The following is a 27,451-nucleotide window of genomic DNA, read 5'->3' on the forward strand; positions in this document are numbered from 1 at the left end:
CGTAGTGTTATATAGTGTTAACGTAGTGTACTCATTTAAACATGACTAGTGTAGTAGAGTTGACGAAGGTAGGAAAGGAGTTAGGTTATGAAGGAGATGAGTTACGTAACTTTGTTAAGGAAGAGCAGGCTAGGGAACGTGAGGAAAGACATAGTAGATTAGAGGCAGAGAAAGATAGATTAGAGTTGGAGGCTAGGTTGCAGAAAGAAAAGATAGAATATGAAAAACAAAGTAGTTTAGAAGCAGAGAGATTAAGAGTAGAAGCAGAAAAGAATAGATTAGAAGCAGATAGGGAAAGATTAGAGTTCGAAGTTAGGTTGCAGAAGGAAAAGATAGAATATGAACGACGTAGTAGCTTAGAGGCTGAGAAGGAAAGGTTAGAGTTAGAACGTAAGTTAGAGCTAGATAAGTTAGAATACGGACGTAAGTTAGAACAGGATAAGTTAGAAATGGAAAAGGAGAAGTTAATGTTAGCTAGGAAGTTAGAAACAGAGAAGGAGGAAGCAGAAAGTAGGAAATTAGAAACAGAGCATAAGTTTAAGTCAGACTTAGAAAAGATGAGTAAGAAAAAGGTAAAGGTTAAGATGTCTCCTTTTGATGAGAAAATTGATTCCATGGATGCGTACTGAATGTGTACGAAACGTACGCTGTTGCGCAGGACTGGGATAAAGAGATATGGTCACTAAACTTACCGTTCCTTCTAAAGGGTACGGCAAGAGAGGTTTTTGATAGGCTTCCGTTGGAAGATAGGAAGGATTATGATAAACTGAAAGCCGCTTTGCTACGTCCAGTTCGAACTCACTGACGATGGCTATAAGAAAAAGTTAGAACTGAGAGGCCTCGGATAATGAGACCTTTGTGATGTTCCTAGCCAGAATAAGTAGATATTTAGATGGTTGGCTTAGATTGAGTAAGGTAGAGAAAACGTACGAAGGATTGTTAGATTTTATTCTTAGGGACCATTTTTAGATGTATGTAATAGAGAACTATACCAGAATTTGAGTAGTAAGAGGTTAGTTAAAGCTAAGGATGTAGCAGAAGATGCAGATTTGTTTGCAAAGACTCGAGGAGGTCCCAAGTATGTCGTGAATCGAACCAATAAGGACCGGAGCTATAAACCATAATGAAATACCTCAGAGACACTATCCTAGTAGTCGTAATGTAGGCACTAGTAATAGAGTAGTAGCAATGTGCTAATAGAGTAGAGGTTATCAACCCTTTGGTGTACTGAAGTGTTATAAGTGTGGTCGAATAGGGCATAGTTCATATTACTGTAGGAGTGGAAAGTACGGCGGTAACAGTGCTAATGCAGCAGCAGAGTTAGAAGTAGAGCAGGAACAGGAAAGTAGTAAAGAGGAGAATAGAAATAGTAAGGAAAATATAAATAGAGGTAGAGGCCGTGACCGATCTAGGAGCAGAGGTAGAGAAGAAAATAGAGATAGAGATAGGAGTAAGTCAAGTAGGTCAGAGAGTGGAAATAGTATTATAGAACTAAGTGATGTAGAGGAGTTAGGTATGCTTAGTGTAAGTACATGTCCTACAAAACCCGGTACTTGTAATGGTAGGGATGTAATCGCTATGCGGGATACAGGTTGTACATGTGTGATAGTGAAACGGAACTTAGTAGAAGCAAGTCAGTTTTTAGAGAAAACCCGTAATGTAAGTACATAGATGGAGTGAACATAGGCTAGATGTAGCTAGAATAGATATTGATTGTCCGTATTTCAAGGGTACAGTAGAGGCTTGGTTGTAGATAATCCTACCAATGATGTTATAATTGGTAATGTAGAGGGAGCTGTAGAACCTCAGTTTAGTAGTTTAGCGTCAGCAGTAGAAACTAGGGCACAAGCCAAAGTTCAGAAGCAAGTAAAGCTAAAAGTTCCGTCTCAGATTTTAGATGTATCTAGAGAGGAATTCTTAGAAAAGCAACAGAAAGATAGCACGTTAGATTTGTGTAGAAAGAAGGCTGAGGAAGGTACGATTAAGCAGTGTAGAGGTAAAGGTTCAGTTAGGTTTGAGATTAGGAATAGATTGTTATATAGAGAGTATACCGCCCAGAATTTAGACAAAAGTAGACAGTTGATTGTTCCTAAATGTCTTAGAGAAACTGTGATGAAAGTTGCACATGATTCGTTACTGTCAGGCCATTTAGGTATACGGAAAACTAGTGATAGGTATTAGGCGAATTTACTGGCCAGGAGTAATGGCAGAGGTTAGGAGGTACTGTCAGTCATGTAGTATTTGTCAACGTACTATAGCTAAGGGTAGAGTAAGTAAAGTTCCGTTAGAAAAATGCCGTGATAGATACTCCGTTTAAGAGAGTTGCTGTCGATATCGTTGGTCCGATCGAACCTATGACTGATAGGAAAAACAGGTACATTTGACTATGGTAGATTATGCTACTAGATATCCGGAAGCCATAGCACTACCTAGTATTGAAACTGAGAGAGTAGCAGAGCATTAGTAGATATGTATAGTAGATTAGGAGTGCCAGAGGAAATGCTTACCGATTGTGGATCGCAGTTTACGTCAGAACTTATGGCAGAAGTAAGTAGGTTATTGTCATTAAGGCAGTTAACTACAACACCGTATCACCCTATGTGTAACGGTTTAGTAGAGAAGTTTAACGGTAGTTTGAAGCAAAGTTGAAGCGTATGTGTAGTGAGAGACCTAGAGATTGGGATAGGTATTTGAATGCTATGTTGTTTGCTTACCGTGAAGTTCGCGAAGAAAGTTTGGGATTTTCTCCCTTTGAGTTACTTTACGGTAGAACAATCCGGGACCGATAACTGTGCTAAGAGAGTTATGGGCTGGTAAGACGGAGAATGATGAGGTTAAAACCACTTACCAGTATGTTATGGATTTGCAAGAAAAGTTGGAGGATACGTGTAAGATAGCTCAGCAACAGTTAGCAAAAAGTAGTGCTAGATACAAGAAGTATTACAATAGGAAGGCTAGAGATAGGAGGTTTAAGGCAGGTAATAAGGTACTTGTATTGTTACCTACAAAACATAATAAGTTGTTGTTACATTGGAAGGGTCCTTACGTAGTAGTAGAGGTAGTAAATAGACTAGATTACAGGATAGATGTAGACGGAAAGTTGAAAACGTTTATGCAAACATGCTGAAACAGTACTGTGAAAGGAAGGATGATAGTAAGTCTATACCAGATAAGGGTATTTAAGTAAGGTTGGAGCAGCTATGTAGAGGAGCCCGGCCGCGTCATAACAAAGACGTTAATTATGGTACTAGTAGCTTCCTCGCTTGGCGATCAGCATTAAGAGGGTAGTGCTAGGACTGATCAGCCCGGTGTAAGTATAATGTGACTGGGTGGGGTATCATGTCACGTGTCTACGGCGTGATATTCCAGTGAGGCAGCACTATAAAGCTGGGCATTGTGCTCACTGCTACAAGTAGACACCGTCGTTTATATGACTGAAAAATTGTTGGAAAAGGCGTTAAACCCGAACACACACACACCATATCGTTATAACTTCTATTCGCTGACTCCATAACTCCATTCCTTGTCTAGCTATGATACTGCAACCCTTCTCCTGTCTATGACACATAAAACATAGTCGTCGGTTAAACAATTTATCCGCTCTGATAGATGTTGGACGCTGACACAAACTACCTTTTTTAATTCTCAACGTGTCTAAAATCGCTTGGACTACTTTGCCAGTTTTACTTACATCTACACTCAAGATGTCCTAGACTATTTGAAGTGTGTATTTGGATTAGTCGAAATGTAGTATAAATTATGCCAGGAAATAAAATGTGGTTATCCCAAATCAACCATTACATGCCAAAGTTCTCTTATTAAATGCCGGATTACAAGAGTAACTATAGAAAGGATAAAACATAAATATATTTCGATTTCTGTTAGTATCAGATACAAATTATAATAAAAAAAACAACAAATAGCTGCTTTTGCATTTTTAAATAGAGAAATCAAAAGTACTGTAGACACATCTGTCTTTCAGATCTTAAGTACACGTACATATTATCATGCATAGGTAAAATTGTATGAACATGTTAAAAACAAGTAATGTTATAAAAGACGCAGGATCATAAAATGATACTTATTAAAACCATTGTATACACGTTTGCGCTTGAAATAAACTCGTTCCTATCACACTGTAAGGTAGCACATGTAAGCTTTACAAAAGAAAACACATATGTTACACATAGGTTATTGTGTTCCGTTTGGACAATTGTGACTTTTTATTGAATCCTAAACCGCGATGCACGATGGTAAGATGACGAAAACGCTATGGTGCGATGGCACGATGATGAAACAACGATGGTACGACGGTGAAAACGCGATGGCACGATGATGAAATCGCGATGGTGCGATGGTACGATGGTGAAATGTCGATGTAATACGCGTATTCTTCATGGTACCTTCGCGTTTTCACCATCGTCCCATCGTCCCATCGCATTTTCACCATCGTACCATCGTGCCATCGCGTTTTTACCATCGTACCATCGGGATTTCACCATCGTGCCATCGCGTTATCATCATTGTACCGTCGCGTTTCCACCATCGTACCATTGTGTTATTACCATCGTATCATCGCGTTTTCACCATCGTACCATCGCGTTATCACCATCGTACCATCGCCTTCTGGTTAGGTATGCGTAGATTCGTGCACATGCATTTTCGTAAACAATTAATAAATTTATTTTGTGAGAAGAAATTTACCATTTCGATTCTGCGGTTTTACAAAATGTTTTACAAAATATTCAGTGCTTAGTTCATTAATCTATGTCAAACCTTCATCGCGGTTTAGGATTCAATAAAAAGTCACGATTGTCCAAACGGAACACCATACAAAGTTGATAATTTCACAATTAATGTTAGTTCATGTCTCCCCTTTATCCAGGCTGACGAAATCCTAAGGTGATACACAATTGTTTTTTCCCCTGCTTATATGGGTACGTTTGTGTGATTGTGTGTGTAAGACGGTGCCCTACTGTTTTCGATGTTATTTAGTTGGGTGTGGTTGTTCTGTTTGATTTTGATACATACGTGTCTGCGCTTTTGTGATTTACGTTGTAGTGTGACTGTTATCAAGGCACGTAGCATTCCCTTGGTATATTCATCCTTGTTCTTCTTTCCTCTTCAAATTCCTCACCCCATCCCCCACCATATTACTACTTCCTCCCCCTCTATCTATTTTTCACATGAATTAATGTGTACTTGTTAGATGTTTGAAGCAACCCGTCTGTAATATTTTTCCATTACATCTTCTTTTTGTTGTGGGCTTACTTTGCAAATGCGTGACTCTGAGGCTGTGTTTTAGGTGCTCTGTGCTTCCGAGCAATCTACCCTTACCTGTTATCTTTTGTCACCCAAGGTCTAAATTAAATTTCAATTTCCATTCCCCATCCTAAATGTCCTACTAGTCTAATCTTTTGTTCTCCCCGTTATACATTTCGATCGAGATTTTAAACATGTGCAAAGACTACTTCCCTGGCAAAACAAAGTTAATTAAAGTCTATGTCCAATATAACACAACCCAGAGCTACTAAACCTTTTACATATTTGACAGCTAGTGAACAAATACATGAGATAACATTTAAGAATGTGAAATCTTCAGAAAAGGAAACTTAATGTTCCTGCAGTTACAAAACAACTTGCCTCTTACAAAGAAAGATTATTTTAAATCTCAATCTGGGGTGTGGAAAACAGTCTTTAATGTCAGGAAGCCATCCAGCTGGCTAACGTTCTTTATTCTAAGCAGGTATCCGCACATGGCTTTGATAATGCCCCGAGACACCGGACAGTCACCATATATCCTACAGTGGTGTCGGTTAGCTGCACCCGTTATAAAACAAAAATAAATATTCCTACATTTACATCAATGAATTTTTAACTTACAGAGAAAACAGGTATATTCACAGACATTATGTAACATTAGATCCAACATCCAATGTATACACCACTGAAAGTACAATTTAAAGGAAAAGTAGATATATTCAAAGAAAAAATTTGTTGTTTTCACTTTTGTCTTTCGAAATGATTATCAGAAATAATCACGGATAACGACAGTTTTGCATATTCTGTACATAAATTATGTCTTCTATGCGAACAACTGACAAATATCCTTCTTTAATAAGATTTAAAAGTTATAGTGGCTCAAATCTTATTTAAATCCTGCGAAATATCTTTATCAAGGTGTAAGAGGATGGTGCCGTCTATCATCTCCCTTGTGAATGCAGACATGTATTTACCAAGGTTCATCTCCTTCGAATATCTTCATTGCCTAGTTAAATCTTCATCCTATTTAGAAGAACAAGTGTCGCGTAGAGAAGTATAGCTATCGCCTGCCGAAATGTTATTGTCAACACAAGGATGAGACTTTTCTATTAATAATGTATTTGTTGATAATGTTATTTCACGTCGGAATATTTGCAGTGATAACATATGGTCAAATCTTAAATACAATTTTTAATTTATATATAGAGCAAAATAATGACGTTATTTTAATTTTATCATGAGTTTTCTGCTTTATTACAAAATGCGCTTGGTAGTTAAATTATTACTATTACCACTGCTAGATAGTGATTCAATGCAAATTTGGTACTGGAAACTGAGTATACTGCAGACATTTGGCGATAAGGTTAAAGATAAAAGGTAAATAATTATAATAATGACCATTATATTGTCTGTGGATAATACAGTTTACATTTGCTACATTTAAGACATATGCAAGAGTTGGTTGGGTAGGTATGTCATATATCTAGGAAAACTTGTCCGTAAAGACTAAAGCAAAATCTTAGAATCCTGTAACGGTTTTGAAAAGCATTAAGCAAGATCATTTTCATAACAAAATGAAGAAGCTACTTTTGGTTCTCTTGTTATTCTTCTTCAATACAAAATTCTACACTACAAAAAAATCAGAAGCTTTTTTCCAGCTATGACATTGAATCTACTTCAACTTTCTTGTCAAGCTTCATTTTCAATGTTTTCTAAATTGTAACGGACCCACTTTAGAAATAAAGTATTTCTTTTAGTATATTACACCCTTTAAAACGTTTTCCAGCGTAACTAGATGTTATTTGACTAAGTCAACCCGTAGCAGTTCTCCGAAAGACGATGCCCTGGTTAATATGTGTTCTTATCGAATCATGCAATGTTGCGCGTTACTACAGTAGTTTCCTCCCTTACACTGTCTATATGTAAATATTCCGCATGCAATGCTATTTCACGGTCGGAAGAAGTACGTTTTAACTAGTATGCACATCTACTAAGTGTATATTGTTACAAGTTCAGAGTTTGCTGTATTAAATGTTAATGTGTTTACCTTGATATATTTGCAATTTACTTATCTTTTAAGAGCATAGACTTTTTAGATGATTTGAATCTTTCCCTGGCTTTATTAATTGCTTACATTGTCACTGTGTTAGACATAAACATTTCAGTTTCTTCATCCTTACATAACAATATTTTTGGCTACTACAGAACACATTTCTAACTAATTCAAGTAACATGGAACATCAAACCTGAATAGTTTTGATACGTTGACTTGCAAATTTAGCATGGCATTATTTGTGAAGTCATGTTGATTTGTTTTGTTGTGTTGAAACATTTCCTGATGGGCAGCATTTTCAATTTTCAAGCACGCTAAATAATAAATAAAAAGAAATATACTAGTATATCATTTATGTAATTATCATGAGAATAAATGTGTATATAAAAATACTGTTACGTGTATAAGCTTTGTATCGAGAAATATGTAGTCGTTCTTTTGCCGAATATACTGCGCTCCTGGAGTCAAGCAGTGTTTCCGTTACAAAAGTCGAGCATATTTTTCAATAGCCCATAGGTTATAGTACTTGCTTCAAGTTCAATGACATGCCCAGCTAATGTTTATTATTCACAATAGTCTAATGAGGAAGGTTTGTTTAATCTCCTGAAGCAAAAAATATCTCTGTATCTATAGCTTAGTCTTCTTCAATTTGATCCTTTTTAAACGTATTGGAATGCAAAGACTCAGATCTCTTTCCACTTTTCGCGTTAATCGTTTGTTCAATTTCTAAATTATGAATCTGTTCTGTCACGGCTTCTACGTGTGAAATGTCTGTACTTATATGCGCAGAGGAATCACTGGATGAACATTCCGGCATCACGGTTTCCACGTGTGATTTGTCTGTACTTTTATGCGCAGATGAATCACTGGCTGCACTTCCGAAATGACATTCCGGCCAATGAAACATCAAGTTGATAAGGTCGTCGTAAACTAAGGGTTCAGCATATGCGTAATTCGTATCCGGGTGTATTTCAGCATGATCATATTCTGCAACATCTGAAGTAAAGAATGGAAGCACTGTTCTTTAAACAAACTGTGTTCTTGCCTGATTTAACATTTACAATATTATGGAATATGTTTCTGGATCATTATGTCATTCTTAAGCTGTCATAAGGACAAAAATATCGGTGAAGATTCAATATGTGTATTTCTGTGAAAAAAATACTAAATTGAGATATGAGACCTCTTTGAGTAAAGTAACGAATCTGTCAAGACGCCTTGGGCATGGCCGATGAGTCTACAAAGTTGGTTGCTAGCCTATGCCTCACCTCTTTCTACAACATTTAAGCTTGAAAATCACTGAATCACTAACTGACTTATGTAGCGTGATATATGTACGCTAAATGCGTAGAGGTTAATTTAATGTCCTAGCTCATAAATGACATGAAACTGTAAACAAAGCCGAAGTTTTGTATACATACTGTTACCAAATTTAATTGCAATACAAATACAAATGGCTCATAAACATGGCAGATCAAATTAATACCAGGCACTTAATATTAACCTTAGTGTTGAGAAAATAGCTTGTACAATTCAAGATTGTGTCCAAATAGCTAAAGAACTTATGGCCTTTACAATAGAGTATCCTTACAAAGTGATCATAACAGATCGCTCCATAGAAGACACCACTTGATAAATATTTTCGAATTTGTAGATATATGTAAATGATTTGCTATGTCTAAAAGCAGAAGGGTATTCAGGAAACAACGTATAAACGTACATCGATTTCCAAACAGAAGATCATATTCCATATGTCGACTTTCCTCCTCTAACATATCACAATGCTTTTTCCATCCATCTTCCGACAGGAGCTTGATTCCAGTAACCCGACAGAGCCTCAGTTGTGAAAGGTACAAAGGAACATGGAGGATGTCTGTACCTAACTTCCCTGTGCAAAAAGTAATTACGGTAATAGATCTATAATCTTGTTTTCTTATTCTTGTTCAGCAGACACAACTCTTCCAAATGATACCTAATAAACACGGGGTTACCAGGCATCGAAATTTACCTATTTGTTGATCGGATACCTTAAGTGATAACTATTATTCAGTCGTAAAAACACAATTTTGGAGACTATGAACTTCCTTTTTTCTCTGTTAGTAGCACTGTAAAACTTAATTAGCGTTTAGAAATTTAGTGTTGTCTGTCTCATGTTTACTAAATATTAGCAGCTGATTTTATTGACATTTTTTCTGAAACTACAGTATCGCACAATTAAGGTAGTGGGTCCGAAATGAAACTCGGTAATTTCCGTGTATTTACGTATTCTCGTTAGGCAATTTGCCATTCCTCGAACGTAGATATAGCTCAACACGCACATGACTTTACGTAAAAACCGAAGAATGCCGAAATCGCACACGGATAATACGGAATTTGCCGATTGTCACCATTGGTTCACTACCTTGATAATATTCATATGAACCGCGCCATGAGAAAACCAATATAGTGGCTTTGTGACCAGCATGGATCCTGACCAACCTGCGCAGTGTGGCCAGGATCCATGCTGTTCGCTTTCAAAGCATATTGCAATTAAAGAACCCGTTAGCGAACAGCATTGATCCTGACCAGACTGCGCGGATGCGCAGGCTGGTCTGGATCCATGCTGGTTGCAAAGCCACCATGTTGGTTTTCTCATGGTGTGGCTCAATTATATTTTCAAGTCATACATTTGAACTGTAGTGCTGAATTAGCCATTATTTCTAACATACGCTGAAGGATTTTTCGTTGCTATTTACCGTCTACTAAATAGTTTCCGAGCAGGTATATTTCCTCAAATGTCTTCACAAGTTCCAGGTGTGGCAATTCCTTCGAGTTGAAGCTTTTGTTTCCCATTATTATGATGTCGTTCGGTGGATACTGGACTTTTAAAGGCAGTCTATGGTGGTGCTTCAATATTTCGGAAAGACTATGTTCATGCCCAGCTGCAAAGGTAAGATGATATAACGATTGACCACATAAAGTAATTATACAATAAAGCAAGACGGCTGAAAAACACTTTACTCATACACACTTTCTTTTAGGATCGCGGCAGGATGTGCTATGTACAATTACCAACATAATTTGTACTACATGTAATTATATTTTATGAATAAAAGAAAGAAAGGGGGTGTAGGAGCGGTAAGATCAACATAATTCATGCCTGGGTATTAATTGAAAGTGCGTACTGGTAATGTGCAGGTGTTCCACAAGAACATATATCGAAAAAAGAAAACCCACGTTCCAAGAATTCAGACCCCTTTAAATGATAACTTGAGCAGACAATGAATTGCTGAGGACATGACTGATATATAGAAAAAATACATAGACGATATAGTAAGATATACAAAGGACAGGACTAACAAATAAAAATGCAATGGGGCACTTGAAACGTCCAACGGAAAAAAAGCTCTACTGATGAAGTGTGCACAGTCCTTAAACGCAATATGTAAACCTGTAAATAAGTACAAAGGTAACTTTTAGTAAACGTTAATTATGATTTAGTTCTACATAACTGAGACTCTAAAGATCTGTCAAGTACAAATAATGTTATAAAATATAAAAGGTATGGGTAGATTTCCCGGAAGCACATGTTACATCGACAAGTTACGCAAAACAACACTACTTTTATTTAGAAAGTGTCTCTTTGTGATTATATATTTTAATTGGTGGTTCTCAGCCTGCTAATGCGTTTGCAGTTGCTCTCGCAGAAAGCCAGGTAAACAAGTTTCCGTGGTATTCGAAAGCTTTGGTCTTTTTCGTTGTTTTTAACAAAAATCTCATTGCTGGAATAAAACCAAAAACCTAACGAACCATACGCTCATGTACTAAATGTCTTTGAAGAAGGCAGATCAACAGGAGAAACAACATTCAGAGCTCGATAAAGCAGGACATAAGACAAAAGTCCAAGTCGGCTTTAAGAACTGTCTATCAGAACGATGAAAGCCTAGGGCTTGACATCAAACACGTTATGTGCCTAATTTTGTAAAACGTTTTATTAATTCGTAAATACAATTAGAAAATTGCAAAAACATAGGGTCCTATGAAGATTAACTTACGTTTTCCGTGCTTTATGGTACATAGATTTTCTGAATAGGCTTCAGGGATACTCAGAACTCTGCAATGTTTCCTGGTGTGAACATTTGCCACAACACGTTTCTGCTTTGATATAGCCGCTATATAGAGTATCTGTATACGTAAACACATTCATGTAAACAAAAATTGTTTAAAATAAAATTATACTGTACACTATTTCAATCAAGAATACGTCATGGCTTTGTCCTTTGGAGCAAGTGTTCCACAAAGGATTTTAAATTAAATTTTAGTTCACCTAATTAGGCGCCTACGTAGATGCCTTTTCAGTTAAGAATATAAGAAATACAGAAAGGTATTAGAAATATTTGCTACATTTGCTCTGTAAGTTATCTTGAAAATGAACATTTTACGTTTGCGTTAAATTAATAGCAATGACAACAACCCCCGTCCCCGATTCCTCAGCACCTTTTTCTGAAAGAAATTATGATAATTGCTTTTGTCTGTACAGTAAATCTCTAACGTAATGTATCAAATGCTTGTTTCACATCTTACTTTTTGTATATGTTCGATCAATAAACCCTTATCAATTTCTTCACTGCAAAGTTTTAACACATCTTTAGTAAAATAAATGCTAAATATTTCAATACGTATTTATGATGCAATATTATAATCATTTCTCACATGTTACCTCTCCTTTTCCAAACGTGTCCTCAATAATATGTCCTTGAAATCCTTGATTAACTTGCACCATAACAGGCAAGTGTGTGTGAAATTGATCATAGAATTCTGCCACACTGTAATCTTGACTTTCTGGTAGAAATTCTATTTCCATAATTCTATTGATCTAAAAAAAAAACACGGAAAAAATAACAGCAATATAGAATTAAATCAAACGAGTGTCACTGGTAACACCTTTTCATTTACGAAAGTATCATTTGTGCAAATGCTTATAAATAAACAAAATGCTTGGTCATATTCCCGTATTGTTCCGTGTACGTGATAACGTCCATATGATATGGTTATCTTAAGAAACAATCGTGTACACGCTAAAATATATGAAATACGAGCTTTATCGGTGCATAACACTAAGTAGAAAATTCAGTCTTGTAAATTTTGACTTTTTTTACCACTTTGGCAACTTTCCATGTGCAGTCACCAGTCTATCATAAAATAACGTTAACATCTTTTATCGATAGGCTAAATATGTCGGCTGTATTTTTAATCCCCCGCCACAAGTGGTGGGGGATATAGGAATGGTCTCCGTCCGTCCTTCTGTCCTTCCGTCCTTCCGTAAAATTTTGTTTCCGCTCTATATCTCCTAAACCCCTTGAAGGATCTTCATGAAACTTGGGTCAAATGATCACCTCATCAAGAGAATATGCAGAACCCATGAGTTAGCCATGCTGGCTCAAGGTCTAGGTCTCAACTTAGGGTCAATTGTTTGAGCCTTCCATTTTGTGTCCACTCTGTGTCTCCTAAACCCCTGGAGGATTTTCATCAAACTTTGGTCAAATGATCACCTCATCAACAGCTCATGAGTCAGCCATGTCAACTCAAGGTCAAGGTCATAACTCAAGGTCAAAGGTATTAGCTCTGTATCTCCTAAACCCCTTGAAAGATTTTCATGAAACTTGGGTCAAATGATCACCTCATCAAGACGTTGTGCAGAATTAATGAGTCAGCCATATCAGTTCAAGGTCAAGGTCACAGCTAAAGGTCAAAAGTTTACCCTTTCACTATCCGCAACAGTGGCGGGGGATTTAGCTGTCTTTCAGACTGCCTTATTAATATTTAGACAAACGGGATTTTAAAAGGGATAGCATTCGTCCACCACTTCTGATTCTGTCATTTGTGTAGGGAAGTTATCTGTTATGTTTATAGAACTAGGACGTTGTTGTTACTATTTGATTACGTAAATTGGTCGTTTTATGTAACTAAAATATTTGTGAAAAAAAACACATGCTTTTGGGTGTGTGATGAGGTGTGTGAATGGAGGTGTGTGTGGGGGGGATTTACTTCTAAAACAATATAACTGGACACGGTAGATCTGTGTTACGGCTGTATCTCCGTGTTCATCCTTGGAAGAGAAACACTTGCTTTTTTTCCCTCGTCTGTATGTTATTAAAGAAGTCCTTTAATTTGAAAAGTGAAAACAGACTTGAAAAAGCGCTGTCACATCTGGCCCTTCGATACTAATGGTCTAAAGTCTACCTTGATTCTAAGCAATCGTTTATGGCTGTTGTACGTTATCGATGGTAGTATATACGTCCAACGAGTGTTACGGCATTCTTTTTGAGCGTCATAAACGTAATGGTTATGACCAGCTCTAATCGGATTCTGGTGATACTGCAAATGTCTCAAAACTATTTATAGGGGTGATTTGCTATATTGGCAAAAGATGCGCAGCTTGACAGAGTCGTCATCTAGAACTATGACATCATCTGTCGTGAGGTAGAACATTAACTGTAACCGGAAATGGCATTAATGTTTGCAGCTGGTGGCTATTTTGTGTTTCAGCTGCTCTAATATAGACCTAGTCTGTTAACTATATGGCAAGAAGTCCAAAGTTAGTGTATGAAAGTCTAGAAAAAATATCCATACCGCGTATTGGTTTGAACTCATATTTATTGGTTATAGAGTTGTGAAGAAAAGTTGAACAAAGGGGGGGTCGCAGTTAGGTGTCTGCGCAAAATGTTTTTTGATTTTCTCTATATTTTATGACAATATACCTTCATGTATTAAGTTTCATTCACAAGTGTTACTGTTATCAGTTTTGACTTACTTTTATAGAAATTCACATTTAAAGTGGGTGGGGTAATTTGACATGTAACCAGCCAGGAACACAATCTCCGCCGCGTTTTTAAAAATGGTTCAAACTTTTTACCTGGAACTTTCGTGATAAAATAACTATGCAATGGACATTTACACAACATGTTGCGTTTTAAATTGTCTTGAATACTTTTTTCAACACAGAGCCACAAAGTGGCCTAATCAAATTTACTGATTTTCAATGGACGAACTTCACCTAAAATCTAAAACATTTTTTATTAGTTGAGATATTTAGGTGTTATTTTCAGCAGTTATTGTAAGCTAAATAAACATTAAAATGACAATATATCAGTACACTCTGATCAATATTGGAAGAGTGGTACACTCTCAAACTAGGGAAAAGTGGGTGGGGTAAATAAACATGCGAAGCTAAACATTCGAAGCAACACAACTATAGGAATAATAATTTTGCAGTTCAAGAAATGGCCTCAAATTATTTACTTCTATCTTAATTATGCCCGTATGAGTGGTGGGGGCATATAGATTTGGTCTTGTCCGTGCATCCGTGTGTCTGAGCGTCCGTCCGTCGCACGAAGTTCTTGACGCACCTAGCTCAAAAAGTATTTGATATAAATTGATGAAAAATTGCAAGAGTCTTTATCGTGACATGTACTTGCGTACTTTTTATTTTTTGTCTGGCTCCGCCCCTTCTTTCCAGAATTATGGCCCCTGACATAGTCAAAAACACATATTTTCACCTTGTGACACTCCTAGTTCAGAAAGTATTTGATATAGATTGATGAAACCTTGCATGAATCTTAACCATGATATGAACTTGCGCACCTTTTATTTTTATACGGTCTCTACACCCTTTTTCCAGAGTTTTGGCCCCTGAAATAGTAAAAAATGCACATTTTCACGTTGTGATGTGGATAGCGCAAAAAGTATTTCATGTAAATTGATGAAACCTTGCATGAATCATTATTGTGATATAAACTTGAGCATCTCCTATTTTTCGCCTGACTTTGTCCCCTTTTTCTAGAGTTATGGCCCCTGAAATAGTCAAAAATGCACATTTTCACCTTGTTGTGCGCCTAGCTCAGAAAGTATTACATATAAATTGATGAAACCATGCATGAGTCTTTATCATGATATGAACTTGTGAACCTCCTATTTGTCGTCTGGCTCCTATTTCCAGAGTTATGGCCCCTGAAATGGTTCAAAATACACATTTTTACCTAATGACGTGCCTAGCTCAGAAAGTTTGATGTAAATTCATGAAGCACTGCATGAGTCTTGATTATGATGTGACCTTGCACACTTGGCATTCTTATTGAGAACCTTAGTGCTTATTACAGAGTTATTGCCCTTAAAATAGCCAAAATAGTGGATATTTGTTTGTGATGCTCATAGTTCAAGAGGTATATGGCCTAGAATGATGAATCCTTTGTATAAAATGTTTGTGAGGCTATATCCCCTTAAAACTGCAAACATGAATCATTGAATTATTGCCCCTTTTTTTGACAAATGTACCAGTGGGGGCACACCATGTGTCCTACAGACACATTCTATATCAAATACTTTCTGAGCTAGGCGTGTCACAAGGTGAAAATATGTGTTTTTGACTATGTCAGGGGCCATAACTCTGGAAATAAGGGACGGAGCCAGACAAAAAATAGAAGGTACGCAAGTACATATCGCGATAAAGACTCATGCAATTTTTCATCAATTTATATCAAATACTTTTTGAGCTAGATGCGTCAAGAACTTCGTGCGACGGACGGACGCTCACATGCACGGACAAGAGCAAATCTATATGCCCCTACCACTCATAGAGGCATAATTAAGATAGTAGTAGATAATCTAAGGACATTTCTTGAACTGCAAAATTATTATTCCTATAGTTGTATTGCTTCGAATGTTTAGCTTCGCATGTTTATTTACCCCACCCACTTTTCTCTAGTTTGAGAGTGTACCACTCTTCCAATATTAATCAGAGTGTACTGATATATTGTCATTTTAATGTTTATTTAGCTTACAATATCTGCTGAAAATAACACCTACATATCTCAACTAATAAAAAATGTTTTAGATTTTTGGTGAAGTTCGTCCATTGAAAATCAGTAAATTTGATTAGGCCACTTTGTGGCTCTATGTTGAAAAAAGTATTCAAGACAATTTAAAACGCAGCTTGTTGTGTAAATGTCCATTGCATAGTTATTTTATCACGAAAGTTCCAGGTAAAAAGTTTGAACCATTTTTAAAAACGCGGCGGAGATTATGTTCCTGGCTGGTTACATGTCAAATTACCCCACCCACTTTAAATGTGAATTTCTATAAAAGTAAGTCAGAACTGATAACAGTAATACTTGTGACTGAAAATTAATACATGTAGGTGTATTGTCATAAAATATAAAGAAAATCAAAAAACATTTTGCGCAGACACCTAACTGCGACCCCCCCTTTCGGATATCATTAATAACCGGGCGTAAAATAATGGTAGTTTGGTCATTATGATATTGTACTTATTAAGTCACATTTGTATATTTATATTAAACTAGAGATGCTTTTGAGAAAAGCGCATGTCTCCCACAACTGCAGCATTGAAAAATGTCTAGTTTCACTCGATGGCTGTGATGAATGGACCCCATTGGAAAATATCTAGTTTCTCTCGATGGCTGTGATGAATGGATCAAATCAGCAATTCAAGGACCATAATTCGAAAGTGCCTGGTCGAATTTGGCTAGTTATCGAACTTGGCCGCGGTCTCATGGTCAAACACATTTTGTTCAAATTTGGTAAAGATCAGATGAGAAATGTTCGACTTAGAGTGCGGACAAGCTTTGTGACACACACACACACACACACACACACACGCGCACGCGCACGCGCACGCGCACACACACACACACACACACACACATACTGGAGTAAATCAATATGTCTCCCACACCACTGTGTGGTGGGAGACATAATTAGCCTCATTCGCAGTGATGAGTAATAAGCTGCTCTAAATATCATGCGCATGTGATGTTTGATAAGTGTTATTATAGCCGCACGAAATAAACAAATCTTCCATTCTAAGAAGGTGATATGAAGATTTAAAATGGATATGTAGGACAAAGTATATAGCTAGAACATAAATTGACTTTTTATGAAAACAAACATTTAATTTAGAACATTAGAGATATAGTGAGGAAAAAGTGATGTCAAATCAAACATAATTATTGGAAATATCTTAATGTAATGAAACAACTCAGTTAGGTCAGAATATGCACACATAAAACTTTATATATGTATTTTTGTCGGTTAAATTGTTTTTCGAAACTAATACATTGTACTGAAAAATGTCAAGCACTGTTGTTGTACTATTATTCTAATAATGCGATCTCATAATTGCTCCAGCACTCATTTATTGTCAAGCTGAGGTGTTAGTTTGTTAGTTTTGCCTTCAGTTTCAGATAATATCGACTTGCTGAAGCATTTTTCCGTTTGGTGTAGTAGCAAATATTCATAATTTTCTCATTTTCTCATTAACTTTATCTTTTTGATGAAGCGTGTGTTTAGATAACATTCAACATACATGCATTGCACTGTTGCCACGCTGTTGTGACATATGTAAACAAAAATAAACAACTTTGTCACGATGGGATGTCAATGATAGTCACTAGAAATCTACAAGACATTGTGAAATGGTTCTCTAAGTGAGATGTGTTTTAAATGGAAAACTATTTAGGCAGTTATCTTTAACTTAAAGGATGCCTTAAATCAAGTTAGAATTCAAATTAATAGTTTAAAATGATTTAGTAAAACGCTTTTGTTAGAAACGTTGAAACTTGTCGCACGCAAGCTCATTTAAAGAGGACCAAGTACTGTCTTGCTAATCAAGCTAATTCGATCTGATTGGTCTTAAGACTTGAAGTAGTGACTGTAGCATAACCAAGTATATATCATATATACATATTCATTCGTACATATATTTTTGTTGTTGTTGTTGTTTTTTTTCACTTGTAGTAAATAAAAGGTACAAATGCAATGTATATGTAGCTTTAGGCAGTATCAAACAATTAAGTTTTAATAGAACAAATGCATTAAGGTATATAAAAACACCTCATTTAGAGATAGACCCTAAACTTTTCAATGATAATAATACATTAAATAAAGTCTAGAAATTGATTTCCAAGTCCTTGAAATAAACAAAAATGATCTCACAAATGTGAAGTTTATGACAGTTTTGTCAATATCAATAACAGAAGTTTTAATTTTTGATGCAAAGTTGTGATCCACAAAGAATGACAACTCTTTCCTTGGGCTAGTAATTATAAGCGGAGATATGTATTAGTTTATTTCCCTTGCAATTACACAATTGAGTGGAAAATGAAAACTGTTTTAAACACAATATCAGACAATTTTTAGCACAACAAAAATATTTAGGATTTATTAATTTGTGTTTGATTTACCCCTCAAAACATGGTTCCTATGATTCTGTTAACTTATATATGGTAAAAAATTAACTTTTAACAAGCCAATAATAAAATGAAGTACCAGTAAGTAATTAATAGTGCAGATAATACAGTTTTGCTTGTATCAAAATGTCACAACAGAAGCAATTTTGTAATACAGAACACCTGGTAGGATTAGTAAAGTTGCAATTATATTGATCTCTATTTCCTATGCCTACCTCATAAAGAATGTTAAGTACAAGTAGCACATTTCACTACTTCACATAAGCAGACCCAGTCAAACTCAGTCGGCTATCATGTTGCTGGGTTGCGTCCTGTGCTTCCAAGGGATCTTTTCGCAGATTTTAATGCATTAAGAGACCACCTGATTGACGGGCAAAAAGTGGTCTTTTAACACAAATGGTCTAATTACAACACAAGTTGTTCTTAAGCAACATTAAAATGAACTTGGAAAGTGGTCTCTTGTTGCCAGTGGTTTCTTTATAGATCTGGACTCTTGAGCAGATTTTACTGTATATACCAGTGCCCTTGGTAAAACTGTGGTCTAAAACACATTTTTATATCACCCGAATAAACTTTCATATTGAGAACATATTGATTTATTCAGATTTTATAGCCGTCATTTATTTAACAAAATCATAATGTGATGTACATTTACTGATATTTCACATTTTATAGTATCTGAGCACAATGCTGAAATATTTTTAGCAAGGAAAGAATACATTATAGGAATTGACTGTGAGTCATGATTATATTATAAGTAAAATGTCATTGGAAACTGTTCAAGGATATTTGCTATTTCCTTTATAAGTTATTTAATCTAGACTTGGATGAAATGTTGATGTGAATATTGTGTAATTCAAGAATAATCAACAAACAATATGTTTACATTAGATTTTATAGTATCTGAGCACAAGGCTAAAATATTGTACGGTGTCCGAGTACAAAGATAAATGATATTTTTAACAAATTCAGAGCCTGTATCTTTAGAAGGTCATTGTCTGTATTCAAGGGAACTGATATCAATTCATGGGGTTTCATTCTCTTCAACATTCTAAATAGGGAGTAACTAAAATATAGATAGAATTTTGAATAATTTGCACTACCTTTACAAAGAGAAACTAGATAATAAAGGTCATTGTCTGTACTGAAAGCTGCTGATATCACTAGATAGATGTAACATGTCCTTACACATTCCATAAACGGATAAACTAAAAGATATAGAAAAAAAATTAAAACGGTTATTGCCCATACAAATGGAAACTAAAATTAAAGAAGAGCACTATCTGCACATGGAGAAACCTAACAATATAGATAGATTTTTTACTGTAAGTGCCCTAACACATGGAAACTGAAATTGGAAGCAGTACATCTGAAATAAATATAAAAAAGCTTAAATCTATAAAAATAAAAAAAGATTCCATTATCCTTTGTTTGTGTCTTCTCCTTAGTCAGAGATGCCTAGTGTGTTGATTGCATTTAGAGGTGCCGAGTGTTTCAGCTGAATAAAACATGTTTAAGGCACAAGTACATTTTCACAAGGAATAATATCATATAGGCCTTGGTTGTTCCAGCACAGGCTAAGCCGAAAAGATAGTGTCTGTAGTACTAAGGATGTGTGCTACCTTGTTTTTCCTATTACAATTAATACCTTGAAAAATATATACAAATCACTGCCTTAGGACTGCTACTGCTACCTTAAAAATAAAACATCTACCTTAAAATAATGTTAAGATAAAAATCTTCCAATAAAAGGACATAAACTGTTGTTACAACATGATACTTCTTTTTAAAATTAAGCATTTTTTTTAAGGATGTTAATACATTTTTAAAAAGTATTTAATAATATAGTAAATACAGACTTAATGCAACTGTTAATTTTGGATGAAATTTTTTTATGTAGAAATGTCGCATTGTGGTGATGTTTGGTGATGTTTTGGTGCATGATTGTGGTTGTGCTTAACTAAAATAGAATTATGAATGTTCGGACACGGTGACTTGTGTTTACATTTAATTTTGTATAGTCTAAATGGAACTGTTAATTCTGGATGAAATTGGGTATGTAGAAATATAAACACTAGTTATAAGTGTTGCAAACCTACACTTATACAGACACCTTTGTTCTGCGATCTGATTGGTATCTGATTGGTATCTGGCATAAATATACCTTGTAATTAGATACATATGTTACACTGTACTTGAAAATCATGAAACGACTTATTTTCGCTTTCTTAAAGTTGATCTCTACTTTAATTATTCATTACAGAAACTGTGGTCTACCAAAATAGAGACGAACATGTCATATTGTATGTTAAATTTATACACATGCTTATTTATCTTATATTAGAAAGTATAATTTGCTTTAAATTATGTATCGTGACATATTTTGTTTAGGCACATTTAGGCTATATCTTACTTTGCCTCATCATGTACACTGTTAATGAAATTTTATAGTTATTATCAACTTATGTAATTTTAATATGCTTTATATGATTGTACCACCATTGAACATAATATACTATGCACTGTTTATATACAATGTGGACTCAAGGGTCTATGACCTTTTGTTCAATAAAATATCTATCTATCTATCTATCTATCTATCTACATCAATATGAAGAGTGAATACTATATACACTTTTATTTAATATTTGTTAAATGATAGAAATCAGCTAAACTTTCGTGATGTTTTTGTCCTTTGACATCTTGAGAAACATAAGATGCCCTTAAAACATGAATATAAGCAGTGAATCTAAACCACAGCTTAATATTGATTACAATTTACGTGAGGATATTGCATAACATATGAAACTGTAATTGCATAACGATCAACATGAATTAGATATTAAGATTTGCTTGTTAACTATAAATGAAGCGTACATTTACGGCTTAGTAATTCATACCTATTGATAATTTGATTAAAATATGATTTACGCAGTTAAAACTGATGAAGCCATGTGCTAAAAAGAAATACTTTCTAAACATTATTCAGCTTTGAAACTGGATATGTGTTAATTGACAAATCGAACCTACTCCGGTAAGGGGTTGGAAATTTTTAAATGGTATGTTTTTCAAAAAGTCCAAGAAAAAAAACATACTAGTACGTTCAGACAAAATTTATATTTCGGCGTATGGGCTTGAATGAGTTAACGTAGATCTAAAAGACGTTACCCTTATTCTTTCATATCATAGTCTTAGTACACATACACATATAAGTGAAGTATATTTATCCATGGTATAATATCTGTATTCATGGTATAAAATATTTATATTTATTAGAAAAAAGAGCTTGCTTAGTAGTAGCAGTTTTCTTCTTGATATTTTAACGAAGAGAGTGCAGTGGGTACATATCACGTTATGCTGCATAAATAACGTTGCTTTTTTTCTTGTATCAAATTTATATATACATTCTTTGAATTAATTAATGCAGTATAATGCGGTATTGCAATAAGCTTTTAGCATGACTGTACAAACACCTGAGAAACAAAATCCGCAAGATTCGGAAGTCTTTTTTCCCCCATAATTTTGCTCCTAATTTAGTGACAAGACGCTTTTGTGATTATTATTATTATGTGAATCATTTAAAAAACGGACCTTCAGTTTAGTCAAACGTCTTTTGAAACTATTTCTATATTTAGCTTTGGTGGCTCCTATGTGTATTCCAGCGGAACTATTTGAAAAACTTTAAAAGAGTACACCAGAAACAGCCCTGCAAAGTTTCTTCAACTTCCGCCGGTTGTTATCGGATGGATTTATCATGACCGGTTGGAAATCACAATAGCTCCGCACAAGCACTCTTTGCTCAGGAAACGTATAACATGTGTTAAGGAAAGAATTTAGCTAAGCATCTATATGCTTAACCAAGTGTTATAATTTCCATTCGCGGATCAGACACCCCAAATATATCTTTTAATTCAAGTGTCAGCCTGATACCGAATACGAAAAGGAAAATATTGAAAAATTACAGTACGCAGCTGCAAGGTTAGTTACTGGTTTAACAAAGTCCGTTTCTATCGAAAGATTACTACAAGAAATAGGATGAGTATCATTATCAGACAGTCGATTGATTCAAAAATTAAGTATAATGTATAAAGCAAAACATGGCGATTTACAAGTCTATCTTAATACTCTCTTTCCGCATGAAGTTTCAGAAACTACTCCATATATTAACTTATGAAACGATAATAATTATGTTACAGTTGCAAGAAGAACAGAAATATTTTCCAAATCATTTATACCATCTGCTTTTTCTGCTTGGAACAATCTAGAAATTAATATTCGAGAATCGTCCACTTTAAACGCTTTTAAGACAGGTCTCAAAAAAAAATTTAAACCTCCACAAGTTCCTTTGTATTACTTACCTGGTGTAAGGAAATTGTTTATCATGCCAGAATTAGAAATAGATGTAGTAGTTTAAATGGTGATCTTTTTAAAGGTGGTCAATCACATTTAATCAACATTTAATGACATTTTTTTACTTTTTGTATATTCTGGTAGAGAATTATTCAAGGAACAAAAAGGCCGATAACATAGAGTTAGATTCCTATTTGAAATGTATATTTTATTATTTTTATAAAATTTTGTAATTACTCCCCTTTAATATGAAAGTATATAAAAAGCTGGGTATTTCTTTTTATTTTGATACAATGTCTAGTTTTACATTTGCATTTGATAGACATATCAACTATTGAACAATCTGAACCAAAATGCAAGTTTTAAACCTGTGTGTAGCTTCTGAATTCATTTATTTCCAATCTATCTTGGTTGCGCAACCAAGATAGGCAAAGGGAGGTAATAATAATTTTTCAAACTTGCGTTTCAAATGAATTCCATCTAAATACATAATTTTTAATGCAAATATTTTACAAATATATTACAATATGTCTAATATTTATACATTTCCTTAGGCAAAGTATGTTTATCAAATTTATACTTTTGATAAAATAACTCTATCTTGGTTGGGCAACCAGGATAGGAAAATGAAATTTTAAAAATACCTCCAGTGAAAATCTAATTTGTATTAAGTGTTAAGTGAACATAAATGAGTGTACATGATCAAATGTTAAAGTTTCGAACAAATCCGTTACATGGCCAGAATCTGATTATCCACCTTTAAAAATCATTCAGCTCAGTGTGAATGTGACTATGGCATTGAAGATGCTGAGCTTTTCATTTTTACATGCAATTGTTTCAGAGATCAAAGACCAGTTATTTACATCCACAAGCCTCTATCATCCCCTAAGTACATACACATTGTTATTTGGTAATGAAAATTTAACAATGGAGAAAATTCACTGATATTCAACGAAGTGCAAAAGTTTATAACATAGACGAATTTCAAAGTGATAAGCACTGCGAAACAATCGCAGAGATTCATTATACCAAACATTTTTATAGGAGACACATCAAAGTCTTGCGTAACAATTATAAAACATTACATAATCTGTCAATATAATTGTTTTCTGTTGAACCTCAAGTGAAAGGATTTTATGGACTGAAATGAAGATCCAACACCGAAAAAATAGCCTGTGATCTTTCTCTCTGCACTCAAAAATAACCATAGAACAGAAGTAAAACCTACCTAAACTTAGTTAAAATAGAATTATGGTATGAATTGAATACTCTTCAAAAAAAGAGGAGGTACACTATTACGGGTCCGTTACTTTTCTTAACCATTGTATTTTTAAAGGAAAAGGAATAGAATATAATTATTAACAGTACGGTTGGTAGCGGGGTTCGAGCCTGAAATTTCCCTCATACCGACAAGAAAATCGCCCCATCAGTATTTCAGTGCTTTGACTAAGTAAAACTGTGACATGTAAATTTTAAAAATATATTGATTTTTGTCTACGCGTTGAACTACTTTAGTTACGCGGTAAAAATTTGTCATGTAACCAAGATGAGTGACACATAGATAATTATATTTATCCGCTAAAAATATAAGTCGTCGGTAGCACCAATCTCTATAACGTGAAAATCACGGATATAATTTTTTATGAAGTATTTGCCAAAAACAATGTGGTCATTCATAACTGAAAATACCAATAGGGCCCTTTCTTATATATTACTGATATGATGCTAGTCTTGCCAACCCTCTTGTGGTATTTTGTTGATATGCTGCTAGTCTGGCCCAATTATTTTCAAGTGCGCACACAGTACTCTTAAGTGAATCAGTTGGATTTCTTGACATTTAGAAAATATCAGGCCTACTACATACTGAATTTTTCATCTTACTTTGTACGATTTTAAAAATTTTGTAACACAGTTTGAAAGATTAAAAAGATGCGACAAAGGTCAATTTAGTTTTTCGTTTTGGTGTCGAGGTTAAAGCGAACTTTAAAGCCTTAGTTTGATTTCATACATATTGGTTCCCTATTAGATCTAGAGTTAAGACAAAGCTTATGATTCGGGTAACCGTTACCGATTTTGGTCTGGATGTGGGTTACTTTTTTGGTTCAATGAGTACAAAAAAAACTAGAAGCAATTAGTGAAATATTGCAAAATGATAGACTCTTTTCTTGCCTGGCTTCTCTATTAAAACGCATACCGGTTCAGCTACGCTTCCCTACAGTCCTTTCAGGGCTTTGATTTTCTATCTACAGCTTAAGGGAAGGACAGTCTCTAATGTTGTCAGAACTTGTTGTCCGACCCTTTTGCCCTTTAATTATACATGTTTGAATTGTAAGTGTAATAACATATAAAAGAGTAATAAAATATGATTAAATCAGCCTGATATACCAACAGACGATGGAAACATAAGAAAGTCTAAGAAAATACGGCAATCTTTCGATGGAATAATCACATGTTGTAACTTAAATTAATAAATCTAAAAAGAATGTATAAAATAGAATTTTACTCACTGAAATCCGTTTATCTGAAGAATAAATCCTTTTTAAACTTAACTGAAAAGAGTGTAATTACAAACATTTACGTATATAGAATGTAAAAAGGAAGTACTGTGTTAAGAGCATATGGATTGAATTACAAGATACACATCGACTTTTTCAAATGAATTTACACAAACGACACTAAAAACCGATGCTGTAATATCTTTACGTATCATTTACATAAATGTTATGAGCCGCGCCACGAGAAAACAAACATAGTGCGTTTGCGACCAGCATGGATCCAGACCAGCCTGCGCATCCGCACAGTCTGGTCAGGTTCAATGCTGTTCGCTAACGGTTTCTGTAATTGCAATATGGTTTGAAAGTGAACATTATTGATCCTGACCAGACTGCGCAGAAGCGCAGAAGCGCAGGCTGGTCTGGATCCATGCTGGTCGCAAACGCACTATCTTGTTTTTCTCATGGCGCCGTTTATATACTCTTAAGGAGCTCATTTGAAAACATAGAACGCAACAAAGCAAAATAGCAGACTCGGACAATTGTCATTTTTCTTTTTGAATAAGACTGTTCAATAGTGACAATGAAATTTGCACAGATTTCACGTCCCCTAGCATCGGCTTAATTGGAAATATGTTACATAGAGGATATTACAGAGTGCCTTTTCATGTTGAATTTATTAAACGAGATTAATAAAATGATAAATGCGAGGCTCTGTCGAGCATTTTATCAATTTTATTCAACGAGTTTAATAAATTCAACATGGAAAGTCACAAATCAAATTTAATTTTCTTTTTATCACATGTTATCCTTTCCTGTCGAAACATCAACAAACCTACTTTCTTTTACAGTATAAACAAGTCAATTTGACCAACGTCTCCTATACTGTAAATGACGTCGACGTCAAAGCTTTATTACACTAGTGTATTATCATTTTTATTTAATGGCTTTATTACACTCCCGCGACGTCAAACATGTGATAAACCAATATAAAACAAATCGACTCGAAGACAAAACAATGTTGAATAGAAAATCAACTGTTTTCGTATCGTCTGTAGCAGTTCTTTTATCAAGTCATGACTACGTTTGTAATGATATCGAAAGTCATGTTATACTATATTATTTCGTAATTGAAGCATTTTGCATTTGAGCCGTGCCATGAGAAAACCAACATAGTGGGTTTGCGACCAGCATGGATCCAGACCAGCCTGCGCACCCGCGCAGTCTGGTCAGGATCCATGCTGTCCGCTTTTATAGCCTACTGCAATTAGAGAAACCTTTAGCGAATAGCATGGATCCTGACCAGAATGCGCGGATGCGCAGGCTGGTCTGGATCCATGCTGGTCGCAAACCCACTATATTGGTTTTCTCATGGCACGGCTCATTTGGTTTAAGCTTTAGATTTAAGCGCTGACAGCCGTGTAAGAACCTAAAATGTTACACTTTTCTTCATGCGAAAAGGTAAAGCTTCTTGACGTAAACGTTCGATATCGATGTTCTTGGGTCATCCTGTAAGAGGTTAAATTTTACTATGAGTCAATATTACATACTGTAAATTCGGACATATTTCTGATGGATTCGTTTTCGCTATATTTGTCAACTGTCCTGCTTCACGAAAGCAAATACTCACAAAAAGTGTTGCTTTTAAGGTATTAGGACCATAATAGAGTACCTCCTTATTGAAGAGTATTCAATTCCTACCATAAACCTACTTTGACTGCAATTCTTAGGTGGGCGTAGGTTCAAGATCCACTGGGACCAATTTTTTTTTCCTTATTTTCCTTTTTTTCTAGTAAGTTTTTACTTCTGTCAAAACTTATTATTGATTTATTGCACAAAAGTCGGAAAGAAACAATCTGATAAGCGATTTCTTGTTGTTCAAAGTGAATTTACCTCTGAAACAGAAGGTGTAGAGTTAGACATCTTTAAAACTTACTGAGTTACATGCGGTAAAAGTTCTCTTTTTTGCCTTCATTCTTTAGATTACATATTGTGGAAGAAATGTAGATAGGTTTTACTTCTGCCCAAAGGTTATTTTTGAAAGAAGT

At 35.1% G+C, this 27,451-nt stretch overlaps 1 protein-coding gene across 2 annotated transcripts; it reads right to left on the bottom strand.

The window, feature by feature from the left end:
• Positions 1–6,779: 6,779 nt before the first annotated feature.
• On the bottom strand, positions 6,780–25,572 carry LOC123540378 (uncharacterized). 2 transcript variants are annotated; one of them, XM_045325360.2, is made up of 6 exons: positions 25,419–25,572; positions 12,015–12,170; positions 11,350–11,479; positions 10,051–10,236; positions 9,036–9,203; positions 6,780–8,311 (listed from the first exon to the last, which is right to left on the bottom strand). In XM_045325360.2, exons 2-6 carry the CDS (start codon positions 12,156–12,158, stop codon positions 7,950–7,952), a joined length of 990 nt encoding a protein of 329 aa, XP_045181295.2. In that variant the 5' UTR covers positions 12,159–12,170; positions 25,419–25,572; the 3' UTR covers positions 6,780–7,949. The 2 variants fall into 2 exon arrangements, with proteins under 2 accessions (XP_045181295.2, XP_045181296.2); XM_045325361.2 differs by lacking the exon at positions 25,419–25,572 and having other exon boundaries at positions 12,015–12,330.
• Between the last annotated feature and the right edge of the window lie 1,879 nt (positions 25,573–27,451).

The sequence above is a fragment of the Mercenaria mercenaria genome, chromosome 16 (assembly GCF_021730395.1).
Source record: "Mercenaria mercenaria strain notata chromosome 16, MADL_Memer_1, whole genome shotgun sequence".
In the NCBI taxonomy this organism is placed as follows: domain Eukaryota; kingdom Metazoa; phylum Mollusca; class Bivalvia; order Venerida; family Veneridae; genus Mercenaria; species Mercenaria mercenaria.

Bases quoted from the DNA above. Each gene is read 5' to 3' on its own strand.
- LOC123540378 (XM_045325360.2), bottom strand. From the start codon at position 12,158: ATGGAAATAGAATTTCTACCAGAAAGTCAAGATTACAGTGTGGCAGAA. The intron at 10,237-11,349 runs GTAAGTTAATCT...TTACCTTTGCAG, and splicing joins TACCATAAAGCACGGAAAAC to CTGGGCATGAACATAGTCTT. The intron at 8,312-9,035 runs GTACGTTTATAC...TCTTTACTTCAG, and splicing joins TCTTCTGTTTGGAAATCGAT to ATGTTGCAGAATATGATCAT.